We start from the raw sequence: 15,839 nt of genomic DNA, 5'->3' as shown, positions 1-15,839 counted from the left end.
CCAAATCAAAGACAATAATGAAGATATCTGTCACGCCCATTGTTTTCACACTCCCTTCCCATTCAGAGAGAAAATAATTTCCTCTTTCCGGTAGCAATTTTGTCTGAAATATTAAGTTGGCCTTCTCTGTTTTGGTGTGCACACCCAACATATTTACATTACACATAATACTGAAGAAACCCCATGCTCTGGAAAGCTTACTATCTACTTGAACAGTCACAAAGAGAGGCAGAATTTGTGCCATTTAACCCATGCAAAAGCAAAAGACAGACCTGACAAAATCATACTGACACCAGTAGATATTTAATCTGCAGCACCAAGAAACTGATTTACTGGGCTTATGCCAAAGTAGCCAGCTGCTTCCTCTGTCTCTCATCTCACTTAGGTTCCTTATTTACATCTGATACTCTCTTGTACTCTGTGCAGTAGCCATGATGGTACAGATATGACAGTAGCATTATATTCCCCTAAATCAGATGCTTTTTAAACCTATACAGTAACACTATTGCTTAAAGTCCCTTAGGTTATCTCGAATTACCTGTAAGAACTCCTCTCTTATCATACTTTATTTCAGTATATTCATCTGCTGATTCATCTTGATAAATAGCAAATATCCATGAATATTCTGAAAAATACATTTTTTTCAATCTCACAAAGATTATTTGTATTAAGAAAGCAAGTAAAACGTTGAGTATTAGCTGTGCTGCCCAAATACGTGTCTCAGTACCTCTGCAAGTGTGCACAGGACTTGACTTTATATTCAGAACATGCAGATACAGCAAACTAGTAAGTCTTCCAAGGGAACTGACAGTTCTTCATACGTGAAACAGTGCATAAACCTGCTTTAAGCTCTAACTCAAAATTCCACTGTGCCTCAATTAACAAGAAAACAAGTTATATTTACATTTTTTTAATCAGTGCTGTGATGTTTTCTTTCTTGATACTATATACACTGTTTAGCCAGGTATCACATCTTAATGCTAGTACCAACAAGAAGCTACTACATTAATGCTACAATCAATTATATCCTCACGATAACTTTGATTAGTAGTATATCAATTGCATCATGCTGCTGAAAAATTTAATTCCAACAAAACAGAGAAAAATCAACGTGAATATGGCATGTATCTGCCTGCAGATAAACGTGACACTTTTTGTTAATGCTGATATTCATTTCAGCTGCCAGGAGAGACAACTGATGATTCAGAAAATCAGTATGAACTATTGCCTCTTTGTATTAAGTTCACAGAATCACCTACAAACCACAGATTTTAAGGAACCTCTAAGACATTTCACAGGTTGAGGTCTCTTTCTTTTGAGAAAGATGTGTCTTGGGGTTTTTTTTCCATTCTTTGAGAGCATAAACCTATCATGCAGCTGCCAGAACATCCCTACACATAATCCCCCACCCCAGTTACCAGAAGTCACATAATCACAAACCAAGAGGCACTTCTTTTAAATGCTATGACCATATGTATTCTGCATGTGCAACATTTACCCGTTCTCATGTACAAATCTTGGATTTATTAAAATGTTTTAAACATACATTAATTTTGGTGACTAAAAGGCATTAGCTGACACAATAAAGTTACAATGAATACTCAAATCCTCTTTGTGACAGCAAGTGTAATCATTAAAAATATAAGACATTACATTCCTCAGAAAGCAGCATCAACTTTAATTCCAAAGTTTGTAAATAACAGTATAATGCCTATAATTAAGATTTGGTTTTCAAATACATTCCAGGCAAAGGCTAAGTTAATTTCTATGGAATGGAAGTATTATGAAAACAGCAAAATCATCTATTATAGATTGTTATAACTGTCAGCATCAACATCCTCATTTGGTTCTAACATTAATCAAATTGACCTTCTAAGCTGTGTATCATGAATGCTTATGATACTGTAGTGACATGTTTTACTGCCCTCTTCTCTCAAAACAAGTACATATACATGGATGAAATGACTGTGAAAAGCTGTCTGGTTTTGTAACTGTAATATTTAACCTCATAAAAGGTAATTCCTCTGTTTACAAGCTTCAGCTTGATCAGCAGCTTCTAGAATAAGATGCAGCATCACAAGCCCAGGCCTAACAAGACTAGCAATAAATACTCGCATAGATTGTTGTAAGAAGCCTATCATTAAACACAGACTCTGTATACAGTTTCTATAGATTCTGTATACAGTTTCTATAGATATATGTGATAGATTTCACCCAGGACGCATTTTTCTATGCATTGTGTGTGCCTAATCTCCATTTCTGAAAAAAATCATTCCAAAAACTGAAAGCATTGGTGTAGAGATAACCCGATTATTGGTACTAGAGTTGCAGCTGCTACAAGGTTTTTCTAAACCTGTTAGGTTAGGTGATTGTCTGCATGTCCACAAAGGAGCCAAGAGGAACATTACAAGTGGGGCAGCCCATACAATACCCTGCCGGGCTCCTCCAAGGCCCTTCAGGCCACCAAAGGCCTATCTCCACAGGCCAGAGGAGCGCAGAGGCACAAGGGGAACCCAAAGTAAGGACTCCAAGGAAAGGATACCCTGTCCACGCCCTTCCCAGGACTGTCTCAGGAGGGCCTCAGCCCCAGTTTCCAGCCATAAAACCCATCAAAATAAGTCAACACTAGAGCACCTTTGGGACTGATAGGGGTTGGTGCCCTATGGTAAGGAACACATAATAAAATACCAGGGAATTAGGATTGTACAAGACTTACTATGGGATGTTTATAGAAGGAACCAAAGTCAAGGAAATAGGTGATTCTGACAGGAATAAACATGGGGAAAAAACAGAGGTATAAGAAAATAAAAATGGCTGGTCATCTGTAAACAGGGGCTGGTCAGAACAATTTTCTGACCATGCCCTGTGCCTGATCAGCACCATCTGTCCTCTCTTTCCATTAAATTCCATTTGTAACTATTTTCCTGAATGATGGGTTCTCATTCCGAGCGCACGTGTGTGTATGGGGTCTAAGTGTCAGCAACTAGAGCCAGACCACAGGTCAGAAGACTCACGTGTCTGTGGTGCCAGCAACCAGAGAGCCCAGAGTGAGTGAAACCAAGAGCCTGAATATCCAAGTGCCAGCAACTGGATAGACCAAGACCCAGCAACTGCCACTGGGCAGAGAGTGCCTGAGCCCAGCTGCTGGAGACATTCACTTCTTTTTTGTTGCTGTTTTTTTGTTGGCTTTGGAGTTTTTTTGCGTGTGTTCCCACTAACAGACCTTCATCCTGAACCACCAGAGAAGGGTACTCTGAGACCATTGGTGCTGTTGGTGTTCATGTGAGTGCTCTGTGTGTCTGCCTGTGTCAACCTCTGTGCATAGGTGTATGTGTTGCACACCTGTACCCAAGTGCCTGTGCCTACTGGGAACAGGTGGTCAGTCTTGCTACTGGTTGGACCTGGGGCATGGAGCTGCAGCAGCCTCGCCTCTGCCAGGAGACTGCCAAGATTCAACTGTTCCTAAAAAAACCTTTCAGGTTTCATGAAGAAGTCCTGCCCTTTCCTTACACACATCCCACTTCACAATTCCCATTATAAAAGAACAGACCTTAAAAGATGCCTCTCTGACCACTCCTTTCTACACACTTCAGCTCAGATTACTCTCCTCTGCGCCCACTCCAGTCCTGTGCGCCCAAGCAATGGAAGCGCTGGCTGGCTGCCCTTTGCATGGCCAGCCCTGATGAGCTGCAGGTGGCCGTCAGAGCCCATGTCTAAGGCACTCGGCCAGGCTTCGATGCGGGGAGCTGTGCAAGCAGCTTGGCTCCTTACAGACGTGCAGCGCCCTGCTCTCTTTTCCACTCCCCAGTACGTTTGGGAATACAGCATTCCTTGCTAGCACCTTAGCCAGAAGGCTATGTGCAGACTGCTGGCCAAGAATAACCTCATCGATTAACAAGGATTTTATTTCTAGTGGTATCTTTTAACAGAATTTTTACGCAAATATTAAACTATGTTCAAGTTGTACACTATCAAATTTTTCTCTTGTACTGCAGCAAAGTATAGCTTTTATAGCCTTGCTTATGCTCAATTACACAAAGCTGGTAAGGAAGAACACTATTCAGTTCCTTTGAAGTGTTAAGGGCTCACAATGTGAACTTGAAAACAAAACTCAAAGCAGAACTTTCTAAAGCCTGTTTTATCTTACAGGATTATTCAGCTATTACTTTCCTGCATAAAAGCCCAAAGTATCTGCACAGTGACTCAGAATGTATAAACTGCTAATCCCAGTATTACTATGGTTCCTAAAAGCAAAAAGGAGACTGTTCCTAGTGTTAACAGTTCCAAAAGAGCATCTAACTACAGGAAATCACTTGCGGGAAGCCTACGTATGCAATAGACTGTGCCAAAATTAATCTCTGGTACACCAATATCATCAACTTCCATAAAGAACGTATGCAACCCTTTGTACTTGGGTGGTACTAGCACAAGGAACACTACTAGTGCATTATTGCAGTTACATTGAGGAAAAACAATTGGTGTTATCTAGAATGCTTATACTGTTAAGTATTACAGCATGTCTAGTTTAATTGATAGTGCATTACACCATTCTTTTTACCCAGAAAAACTCAATATACAGCAGCCAGTATTGCTGGAGTGAAACACAAGTGAGACTCCTTTCTATCTTGGCAGTAACTGAAAAATCCATCTACTCCAAGTTCCAGGACCTACTTTACAAAGTTCTGGACCAGTCGCCAAAAATTCACACTAGGGAAAAGCGTAGGCGGATATTGTTTCAAGGTCCAATATCTCATGACCCATTATAACTCAAAACAAATGCTTCAAACCACTGAAAGTTAATTCCAAAGTCTAATGGTGCAAAACACGCATTACCTTGGAAGGTCTTTGGTCACTGAAATCACTCCAATCTATTATCCTGCATCCCTACCCAGCTATTCACTCCCACTCTTTAGAATCATGTGCCAAATCACATTATCACACAGACAATTAGCTTCAAACATGTTGCATGGGATCTTTCCCTCACCAGATGCCTCAGTACAGACATACTTGGACTACTGCTTGGCTAGATTTTCCAGCACACAAACCTATTACCATGCTGGAAATGCTAATCCACACCACATATACCAGCTCTGTGCCCCCAGTACTCCCCAGCTCCCATCTTCTCACAGGCACATTTGCTTCTCATGCATCAACTCTCTATTACTCTGCTGCCTTATTTAGTTCATATGAAGAAAGCACATGACAAGTCAAGAAGGCAGACCAACAGGGGAAAAAAAGACTGGAGCACAGCAGATGAATACAAAACATGATTTGCATTAATTTTAGAGCCATTCAAAAATAATCACCATGAACTACAAGCTTAACCTGGAGAAAAACCCAGAAGGATGGTTGCAGTACTGTTACCTATTTATGACACCAAATTAAGTTGTTACTGCAAGAGTTGTAGAGATCCACTTGTAACATGGATGGATTGTAATATGATCTTTGTAATACGATTCTTTTACTTCTCAATATTTTATTAGTAAAACATCTGTTAACACTTGAGAAATGATATTAAGTGTCAAGTCAACACCTCTGCCACAATTTGGTTAGATATCCATTACCATGACAATGTCCAAACCTTTAGGAGACAGCTTATATTCATTCCACATGTTTAGCTCTTTTCACAACATGACAATTTAAAGTATTTTAAAATAAACACTTTTCCCCCCCTCCCTTCAGCAGCCCTCACTGAAGAGCTAGCTATCCAAACTACTTTAATTCAGCCCCATTAAAACTTGAGTTCTTAGGTAACTGAATACAGGTATACAGTTAATTGTCACTTGGTTAGCAAATTCTACAGATGTATTTGGGCATTCTTGATGTCAGGCTTTTTTCCCCTGATTATCAAAGCAAAATGTTTGAACACATCTCCTCATCTCCCTCCCTTCCCACTCTACGCCTGAGGCTACTTCATCTTCAAAGGAAACTGGCTAATTTTCCAAACCATCCAAGGACTTCAGTCATATTCCAATTATCAAAAATTAAATCCCACCTAGTCTAATTAAAATACTAGGCAGCACTGTCAAAAAAGTACATACATACAGATAGGATCACAGTCAATTCAGATTATTCAAATTATTGACCAGGGAATACAATGTACTAGGACTACATCTACAAAAACAACAAAAAGTATGAAACTACAGAAACTGCAGAAGACTCACAAGTAGATGTAATATGCAAAATTTAACTCCCTCTAAACACAGCTACACTTCCTGTGATTGTGTTCTCAACACCTTACACAATTCGGAGTCTAGAACAAATAAATAAGACTGTGTACATGTTAAGTACCTATATAAATGCCTATTGACAAATTAAGGCCTGAATTCAGGCAAGTCAAAACAGCATTATGTGGCAGGAAGCAATCAGGGAATTAACACTAGTAAGAAAGCATAAGCACTCAGGAAAATAGACAACATTTAAGGTAAACAATGACACCTTAAAGACTCTGCCTATAAAGATGACCAAAAAAACTAACATGGAAAAAACAGCCAAAAAATAAGATGAAAGAACAAGGCACAAAGAAAGACAATAATCAAGCAGAAATACACAATCATTAATTTGCTGTTGAGACACAGACAATTACACAAGCATTTGAAAGAGCGATCATGTTAGGATGAAGAAAAATTAAGACAACAAAAATATTATTGCTAGCAAAAGCACAGACACCAAACACACAAGAGTTACAGGAATCAAGATGAAAGCAACAGGTGCTAGATAAGGGTTTCAAGCCTATACGTAAGCAAGACAATTTTGAGACTACTTTGAAGAAAGAAATGAAAAAAAATGTACTACATATGTAAGAGTTCAGCAACAGCAGAATTGTAAACGTTGCTGGTGGAGAAGGTTTAAGAGCAAACCTGAAACAGGCAGGCCACAAAAGGAAAAATTACTTCTGGAGGTGAACTAGATAGACCAAAGAATACTTGGCTGGATCAAGTTCGATAAGAAAAAGATAAATAGACAGGAAACATGAATGAAACACTGGAAATATGTAAGGGCAGTGAAAGAAGAGGAAGAGAGTGAGAAAATAAGATTGGTTTGGCTTGGGGATTTTTTTTTTCCTTTTTCAAATTTAAGACATATGAGAACACCATGTTATGAAAACAGAAGAAAAATCTGAGAGGAGTTTGTTAATCAGTAAGGCATAAGAAATACCCCTTTGACTTTGCTAAGTGGTGACCATTTGGGTGGGTTCAGTGAAGTGGAAAAAGAAAAACTAGTTTGGAACATTAAGAAACAGATTGTATGGGTAAACAGTGTACCAGTACTCAAGTCAAAGAGAAGGTAACGATTAGAAAGGGTCATAAGAATTTCAGGCAAACACCCTAAGGTAGGAAGGCAACTGACCTATTTCAGAGCACAATGTAGGAAACCCATTAGAGGAGAAATATGTAAAGAAGGAGGATGCTGAGTACGACTGAAAATGAAAAGGGTGAAGGACAGGTTTGTACATGAAAAAGGTAGATAATGGAAGTTTCAGAATCATGAAAGTAAAATTCATAAGTTTAAGAAAAAAGTTATGATAAATCTTGCAGGTACTGATACTATACAAGTAATAGCACAGAACAATCAAATGTTTTTTATTTATAGCTATTAGTTTAACTAGAACAAAATAAGCAAGCTAGAATAAAGCCTTTGTAACATGCTGTCCTACATAATTCTGTTTACAGCCATCGCCATATGCGAATTTCTAGTTTTAAGCTTGTAAGCCCTATGTTCTACTTTATGTCCTCTCATGCAAGGAATGAAGAAATAGTATTTAAACACAAAACAGGATTAAGAACTTGCTTCTGTAACATCTGATCATTGTGCAAGGACACACACTGTCCATCTGCAGCTTATGCTACATATTTTTCTGCTTCTAAACACACTCCCTCCATTCCAGCAGTCATATCTGTTCATGCTTTTGTTCCTCTTCAGACTCCCCCTGAGAACTGTATGTCTGGTACTTTAATATACACCAATCTAGATCAGGGATGAACAAAGAAGATAGATTGAGACTATAACCAAGAATCTTTTGAAGCACCCCTATAAAGCCTAAAGTTCATTTTTTCTGAGGACTTCTATTAAGCATTCCAATATACAATACTCCAACACAGTGCTCCCTGAATTTAACTTTAAACCTGAAAAATGGTTTTTGCTCCTCTCCTGATGTTTGTAACATTTTTAACAGAGCTAAGAAATACATCAAATATTTGCATTACTCATCTTGCTGTCCTTGCGGACACGTCTCTCCAGTTTCAGTTCTGCTAATGCTACTTTTAATTACCCTTCTGCAAAACCTGAACAAGCTACACTGAACAGTAGCGTCCGAAGCAGGAAGCACAGTTGACCATTAACAATACAGCAAGACTGGCAATACAGAAAGTGCTATGAAAATGCATTAGGCAAAATACAGTACTTCTTTCCTAACTAAACTGCTCTCCAAAGACAGGCTTTTGCAGGATTGTTTTCCACCCACTTGATTAATTTCCCCTGAAAGAAATAAAGGTAAGGCATAAGTTATTTTTCTGAAAACTTCTGAGGATGCTATAATTACTTTTACAAAGGTTAAAATCCAGCCTCCTCAGAGATCTGCTGTAAGTCCTAATCAACACTTTTGATACTGTAATTGTAGCCTGAAATAGAGTTAGGCAGGTTGTTCAAGCTCCCAAGCAAATGAGAAGGATACCTGAAACTTTTTTTTTGTTCCAAATATGTAGAGAAATACAAGGCTGAAATGTGATTTAAAAGCACTATTAAAAATAAGTAAGGAATCTTCTATTTAATTCTAGTAAAGATGCCACTCAAATGAAAAAGCAACGCTATAAATGATTCCAAATAAAAAAAGGTATTTCTCCTTTTTCATTAAAGAAGTGCAACAGCAAATAGATACTGTTAAGTACAGAACTATCACAAGAACAAACTACACAGTACCCTGAAGTTGAGAGCCAGGAACTGGTCAAGAAAAGACAGTTTAAGCAGGCTGTGAAATACCAAAGGGAAGGGAAGCTTTAGCGCTGTTGATCTCAACGGTATACCCCGTAGCTTCAAAGCTTTCAACTGGAAAAAACAGGCAGCCATATGCATGACAGCACACAGAAGAACACAGCTTACAATTTTTACATAAATACAGAATTATCTATATATTAATATCAGAACATTTAATATGGTTGCAACAGTCACCAGATCTAAGAAAAAAAAAGTGACAGCAGGACATATTGCTGTCAAATAGAGGGTGGAGGGAGGATATTGCCACTCGTGCACTGGCTGCAAAGCTACTTATGAAAGATGAAGCCACCACACATAAGATTGGTTCCTGATCAGTTTGCTGCCTGCAAGCATGTTCTCACTGAGCAGTCATTTACTGGTAGCATCAGCTGCAGGAGAGCATAAACTAAATCAAAGCCAGACAAAAGAGGAAAACTGATCATGAAATCCTCAACGGTTTTGCAGTAGATTAGGCTCAGCATATAAAAAGTTTCTTGAGCTATAACAAGAACTGGAGGTAAATTTTTAGCTGAGCCTGCCAAAAGAACAGAAAGGAAAAAGAAAAATCAATGTGAATGTATTTGTTTTCATCTTCCTTTAAGACAGAAGACAGGAAATATGCAGATGTAAAGAGAAGGAGTTGATATAGAAAGAAAAAGCAGCCCATAAAATGGCTGCAAAAAAGTGCACCTAACATGCATGATACAAAAAAAGAAAAAAAAAAAAAGAAAGTTGACCCAGATAACTTGTCTCTCCAAAAAGGAACTAACATGCTGGACTACATTTTAGTAGCCAATAAAGTTACTATGAAATCAGCTTGCTTGCCAACTATTTTGTAAAAATATGGAAGATGTAGCAAATTGTGAGATTGGGAAAAAAAATACATAAGCATATGCAAATGAGAGTTCATATAATGATTGCATTTACTTTCTTTCAAGCTATTAAGTGAAAAAAAACCATCTAATAAAATTAATCAACCGTAAATACCAATCACAGCAATGAAAGACACTGAGAAAAACAATTCCCTACAAAACAATCTACCTTCAACTCCCTCCCTCTCATCCACCACTGGCCTTGAAGGAAAAGAGCGATTATTTCTTCATTACTTTACAAAACAATGTTAACTACTTTTCAGGTTGCTTAGTAGGATCCAACCTACCTAACCTAAATAAAGATAAAACTTAGACACAAAAACAGCAAGATCAATGCTACTTCCTTCCTAGAAAGTCAGAACTTGCAACAGCTTAACCAAGATACATTTGAAAAGAATATTAAGATTTTTTTTTTTCTTGGTCAACCCTCTCTTAATAGAAATTATGCTGATAATAGTCCTCATAAAAGAGTAATGCATGTATTCCTTATATGGAATAAAAGTACTAGGACAGTATTAGCTGTTCGGTGGGCATTTTAATTATTAACTAGAAACAAAAAGCAAAGCTAGTATCATGCAAGTCTGCAGGCCTGCAGTGCATCTCTGTAGCCACAACTGGTACTTTCATTACAGCTGGCTATATGGTTCTAAGAATACTCCTTAAGAGTAGTTAGCATGAACTAGTAATAAGATATTAGTGACAATCACTGAAAGAAAAAAAACATATTCTCCATTTACTACTACACCTTCTTTAACTAGATTTCACAAGCAAGAAAATAACAGGAGGGTTTACCACTTTCAAATTACAAGCTGTCTTGGGAGTTGGCAAAATTTCTTTGTGCATAACTGCAAATATCTAACGTGGATCTTTGTTACTGTACCAAACTTCTTGACATATTCCAGTCACACATCGTTACTACCAAGCAGTCTGTTACAAAAACAACTGTTGCCATCAGCAGGACGTGGTAGTGTTATACCATACCTTCTGGTAAACTATAGAGCACACGAGGTCTTTAACAGCAGAGAGGGACAGGTCCTGAGCTTCAATGGTGACAGTCTCTCGAGTGAGACCAATCTGCAGAAGGAAGGAGACCCCATGCATAGAGCCCCGGGAGTTGGTGAGGCTCTGGGTACTGAGACTGCCATTGGAGAGTCGACCAGAGAGCCCCGACTGGGGACTTGAAGACAAAGTTGGGGTTTGTGGCGCAGCAGCATGACACGTAGGTGGGGAAAACTTCTGTAAGGATGGGGGAGAAGAGTCGTTTGCTGACATCTGACTTGCTTTACTCTGTTGAGATCTCCCTAGTAGTCAAATTCTAAGAAAACTACGTTGTCAGTTCTTGGTGTGAAATGAAAACAAGGATAATGTAACTCTCCCTTTCTTAGTTCAGTAAAACAGCCCTGACAAGCAAAACTTATTTTTCCCTTTCATTCTGTGCAAGCCGAAGAGTAAAATAATTTCAGCTGTAAGTTACTTTAAATTAAAGGTCCTCTTTCCAGAGTTACAATCAGCTGTTACAATCAAAAGCAGATTGCCTGTCCTTTAGCACCGCGTCCAGACAACAGAGGCTTACATAAAGGCCTCACAGAAATACATCAGCTCTGCTGTTTTATACTTGTCCTTCATTTTTATGTATTTAAAAAAAGCTGGAAACACAGATGGAAATAAATGTTGGTAACTCATTAAAGTATCCTTATTCACCTAATTCCACAGATCATATCTTAAACACAGACTCATCTTCATGTGGATAGCCTTTTAGAATAAAAAAAAGTGTATCCTTGAGCAACAACAGAAGTCCACATATGTGATCAACCTCTTCCTCCTTCAGAAAGTCTTCTCTGAATTCACAGGACACGGTTAACTTGGAGATCAGTGAAGGTATTCGATTTCATTTTTATAAAATATTTTAGCTCATGAAATGCAGGAGCAAAATGTCTGAAGACACAATCACATTAAATGTAATCTCTAGCTTCACCCAGATAATCTCCAGCATTTTGAAACGTTGTGCTCTGCCTGTAGGGGAAAAGATAAAGTTATTTCACATGAAATGCATAAAATTGCATAGCAATGTCCTAACCACCCTACTTTGAAGCAGCAGGATCACCAATTCCTTGTACTCAAATATGTTACGTTAGTAACATTTTGTACTTATATAGAGTACTTAATAGAGAACCTGTTTTCCCACTGTATGATACACAAGACAAATCAGACCTAACACTGCCCAATACATTACCACATCTTTTAGTTAACGGTAATTTAGCAGAGCAAAGCACTTAACAGCTAAGAGGGGAAAAAAAAAAAACAAGAAAAGGAAAAAAAGGGGAGGGGAGTAGACCACAGCTCTGCTCTGTAGGTGTATACTGAGAAGCTGGTGGGTAGGTAAGGAAATTTATTAAATGCATTGAAATGTCAAAAAAAAACATAGTGTCAAAACTCAAAAAATCTCTATGTAGCATGTACTCAGCATACCATTTTAATACTTTTACTCAAGACAACTGAAGAACATCTGGCACAAACTCTAACTGTAGGAAGATACGCGTAGCATACAATTGAGTATCGGTACCCTTGGGGAAAAAAAAAATCATTTAATGCTCACATATCTGATTAAAAAAAGCAAGTCCGCTACAACCTTTTTAAAATAAATCATTTCATGAACAAGGGCTCAAAATACTTGTTACAAGACGCTGTGCTACCTGATTCAGTATTTCAAGCATTTCATGAGCAACTGAAATGCCCGAAAAGAATCATTTTTAGATTCCCCATGCAACTTCTGTCACAGAAAAACATAGCTGTGAATGCACAAGTGGTTCAAGTATATAGATACTATGTATCACTAACAGCTTCTAAAGGATCATAGAGCCATCGAGGACACCAAAATCAGTAAGCTCACATATTTTTTCCTTCCCTTACATACAAAAAAACCCCTCAGAAAGAGTATTATTAAAATTAAATTAAATTTCAGAAAAGAAATGCCACATTTTATCACACACAATATAAACTGTTCTTACTAGAAATAAGGCTGGTAAGTGGTAGAACAGTCCGTTTAACAGATTACACACTCCTGGCATTTACCTGTGTGCTAACTCAAAAAACCCCGCTGCCATTGCACTCTAAAAGGTAGGTAAGGAAAGAGAAGTACATGAATTGCGGTACTGGAAGGAAAATAAGCTCTTGGTTCTGTCATAAAACTTCCTAACAGGGGCTCCAGAAGACAGAACAAATTGATACCTTCTGGATTTTCAGCACAAGTGCCTACAAACTGTTGTCCTCAAATACTCAAGAGTTGCTGGACATTTACCAACGACACCTGAAAAGACAACTTCTGCCCTAAAGAACACACTAAATGCTATACAGATGAAGGTCATAAATAGGAAGAATAAGGGCAGCAACATTAACATTTTAAGAACCTCTCTCAAGAAAGCAGCTTCACAGTGCCTTCAACTTTGCTTGAAGATGACTTATCTTTGTTTTCTACATCCTGCTTTTCTCTTTCTCACTTCTCACAGGTATCAGAGACAGCAAAGGCCAAGCCTTAGGGCTGGATCTGAATGAAAAAACAATAATGCCTAACCAACATAACAGAAAATAGGAAAGCCATATGATGTGAAAGAATTAATGGGTCTACTAGGCGAGCTTAATTTAGACAGTGAAAACACACTGTGAAAGCTCACCTACAGCTGTCTAATTAGAATGTTAATTATATTTACCAAAAGCATGATGCATTTGCATTTACAGAGCCTTTTCATACTAAGCATATTTGCATATAAGCCTTTAATAAAGGGTTTTTTGCTACCTGGTAGGAAAGAACGGATCCTTCAAAGAAAGGAAAGCCATAGGAACTGCTCACACTGCGATCAGGATAAGCGGATTCTGAACATCAAATAATGTAAGTGCGTATTGAAATTTACAGTCAGTCCTACGATTCTATATTCGTATAGATAGATATGAAAAAACCCCACATCGCAAAAAGCAGAGCGGCACAAGGCCCACCCGAAGGGAGCCCATGTGCCCCTTGCCCTGCTGCACAGCTCGCTGCCGACCTTCCAGCCGCCCTGGCCGCGGAGCCGCTGACCCTCCCCTTCCTTTTGGGGCTGCTCCCAAAGCCAGCAGCGCTCGGGCAGCTTCTCCAGAAGCACCTGGCACTGAACTCGCCCTCCTTGTCCCCTGCCAGGCGCGACACGGACTTCCAGCCCCGCTCCAAGAGGCAACTCTGGCTCTTCTTACCCCCGCGGGAGCCGGTCGCTTTCCCGGTTCCCGCCCGGGAGGAACCGAAGCCCCTGCCGCGCACCAGGCGGCCTCCCGCCGCCGGACCTCGGCGCCGCCCGCAGGTGCCGGAGCTGGGGTTGCGGGCGGGCGGCCTCCCCGCCGCCACCACGGGCCGGGGCGGGGCGGGCGGGACCGGCGGAGGAGCCGCCGGCGCGGCGGCGGGATGCGCCCTGCCTGCCGCGGGTCACGCAGCCCCGTCTGGGCTGGCGCTGGCACCCGCCCGTCCCGTCCCGTCCTTCCCAGGTTTAAATCCCCGTTGGGCGACCCGCCCCTACCGGCACAGCTCCCCGCGGCGCCGCTCTCCGGAGATGATGTGGCCGCGGCCCGACACCCCCACCCCGGGGCACCCCCGCGCCAGGGCGGAGCTGTCGTCGCCGCGACAGCGCTTCCCCCCCACGGTCCCCCCGGGCCCCCGGGCCGGGCTCTTGCCAGAGTCGGCGGCGACGTCGCCGCTCCCGCCGCCGCAGGAACTTTCCGAGTCCGCCCCCGCCCTTCCCCGGCGCGGCGGGCCCGGCCCCCGCCCCCCCGCGCGAGCCGGCGCCCGGCCCCAGCGCCGGTGGAGCGCGCGCCGCGCCGCGCCCCGCCCCACCGCCCTCACCTGCGGCCCCGCCAGACGCCGGCTGCCCCCGGGCCGCTGCTGCCTCGCGCGCATCTCCCCCGCCGCGCGGCCCCGCGGCTCCCTGCACGCACCAGAGCCGCCCGGGACGGGCTGCGGCGCGGGGGCTGCCGGGAACTGTAGTCCCGCGGCCCCACGCTAGCCCGCGGCGCCGCGCCCGGCCTAACTACAAGCCCCGGCGTGCCCCGCGCGAGCGGGCCCCCGCGAGCGCGGCGGCGCATGCGCAGCCCTCCCCGGCAGAGTTTCCGTTAGTTTTCTAGCCTGTGGCGGTGGCTGCCCTGAACCGCTAACGGGACGGCGGGGCGCGGCGGGGCGGCGCCCGCGGCGGTCGCTTACGCTCCATGTTGCAGCTGGCGCTCTGCCGCCGCCGCCGCCCTCACCTCGCCTCGCCAGCCTCCGCCGCCTCCGGTCGTGCCCAAAACTTGGTTCCCCGCCAGCTCGCACCCGCTCGCTGTTGTGCCAGCGCCGGCCCCGGCCCCGAGTTTCGACAGCTCCTCCGCCCTCCCCGCTGTACCTCAGGGAGCGCCCTGGGTCTTCCCGCGGCCGCCGCAGCCCTCCTCTCCGTCTGCGCCACTTTCGGTTCACCTTTCCGGGGCGTGGGTGGCGCGGCGCAGCCCTACGGAGATGTCCCCCGGGCCGCGGATAAGGCCCTTCATCTCTGCACAGGAAATACTTGACCTAGTGTGTCACAGGATCACGCTGGTCTTTTTCGTGGCCGCTCTGACCTGGTAGCTCAAAAGGGCTTTCAGCAAACAGCCTGCCTGCCGGGCCCCCTGCTCCTCTTGATGGCCCCCACTGATGTGCTTGCAGCTTACCGCAGGAGTTCTCCAGGCCCTTTCGGACATGGCTGTCCCTGGCTGCCACTACGCTTCAGCCACCCCCACCAACACTCTGATTCACCCAAATCCCGTCCTCCTGCTCCACGTTAATGATGCCACTCTTGCATCATCAGCAAATCTCTGCATGCAAGATATTTAGCAAAAGTACTAAATAGAACTGGTCACAAGGCAAAACTGCATTTGTAACCTCCCTCCAGCCCAAAAGTTCCCTGTTAAAAGACAACCTGTAATCTTCCTCCTTGAATTTGGACTCAATTTCTGTGAATGAGTCTT

General features: G+C 42.4%; 1 protein-coding gene across 6 annotated transcripts in view; it reads right to left on the bottom strand.

Annotated features, from left to right (window-relative positions):
• PRKD3 (protein kinase D3) overlaps positions 1-15,260 on the bottom strand; it is a 49,930-nt gene extending 34,670 nt beyond the window's left edge. Inside the window, exons 1-3 of one of the 6 annotated variants that reach the window (XM_074863309.1) lie at positions 14,710-14,798; positions 11,547-11,858; positions 10,827-11,081 (exon numbers count right to left, since the gene is read on the bottom strand). In XM_074863309.1, coding sequence (XP_074719410.1) covers positions 10,827-10,946 — 120 coding nt within the window. In that variant the 5' untranslated portion in view covers positions 10,947-11,081; positions 11,547-11,858; positions 14,710-14,798. Of the gene's footprint in view, positions 1-10,826; positions 11,859-12,314; positions 12,784-13,638; positions 13,658-14,386; positions 14,406-14,709; positions 14,799-15,241 lie in introns of those variants that run through there. The other 5 variants (XM_074863306.1, XM_074863304.1, XM_074863307.1 and 2 more) reach the window with 5 other exon arrangements.
• Positions 15,261-15,839: the final 579 nt, after the last annotated feature.

This window comes from Strix uralensis, chromosome 3 (genome assembly GCF_047716275.1).
Source record: "Strix uralensis isolate ZFMK-TIS-50842 chromosome 3, bStrUra1, whole genome shotgun sequence".
In the NCBI taxonomy this organism is placed as follows: Eukaryota; Metazoa; Chordata; class Aves; order Strigiformes; family Strigidae; genus Strix; species Strix uralensis.
Note: the sequence above shows the minus strand (reverse complement) of the source record. Positions and strands in the feature narration are given on the sequence as shown.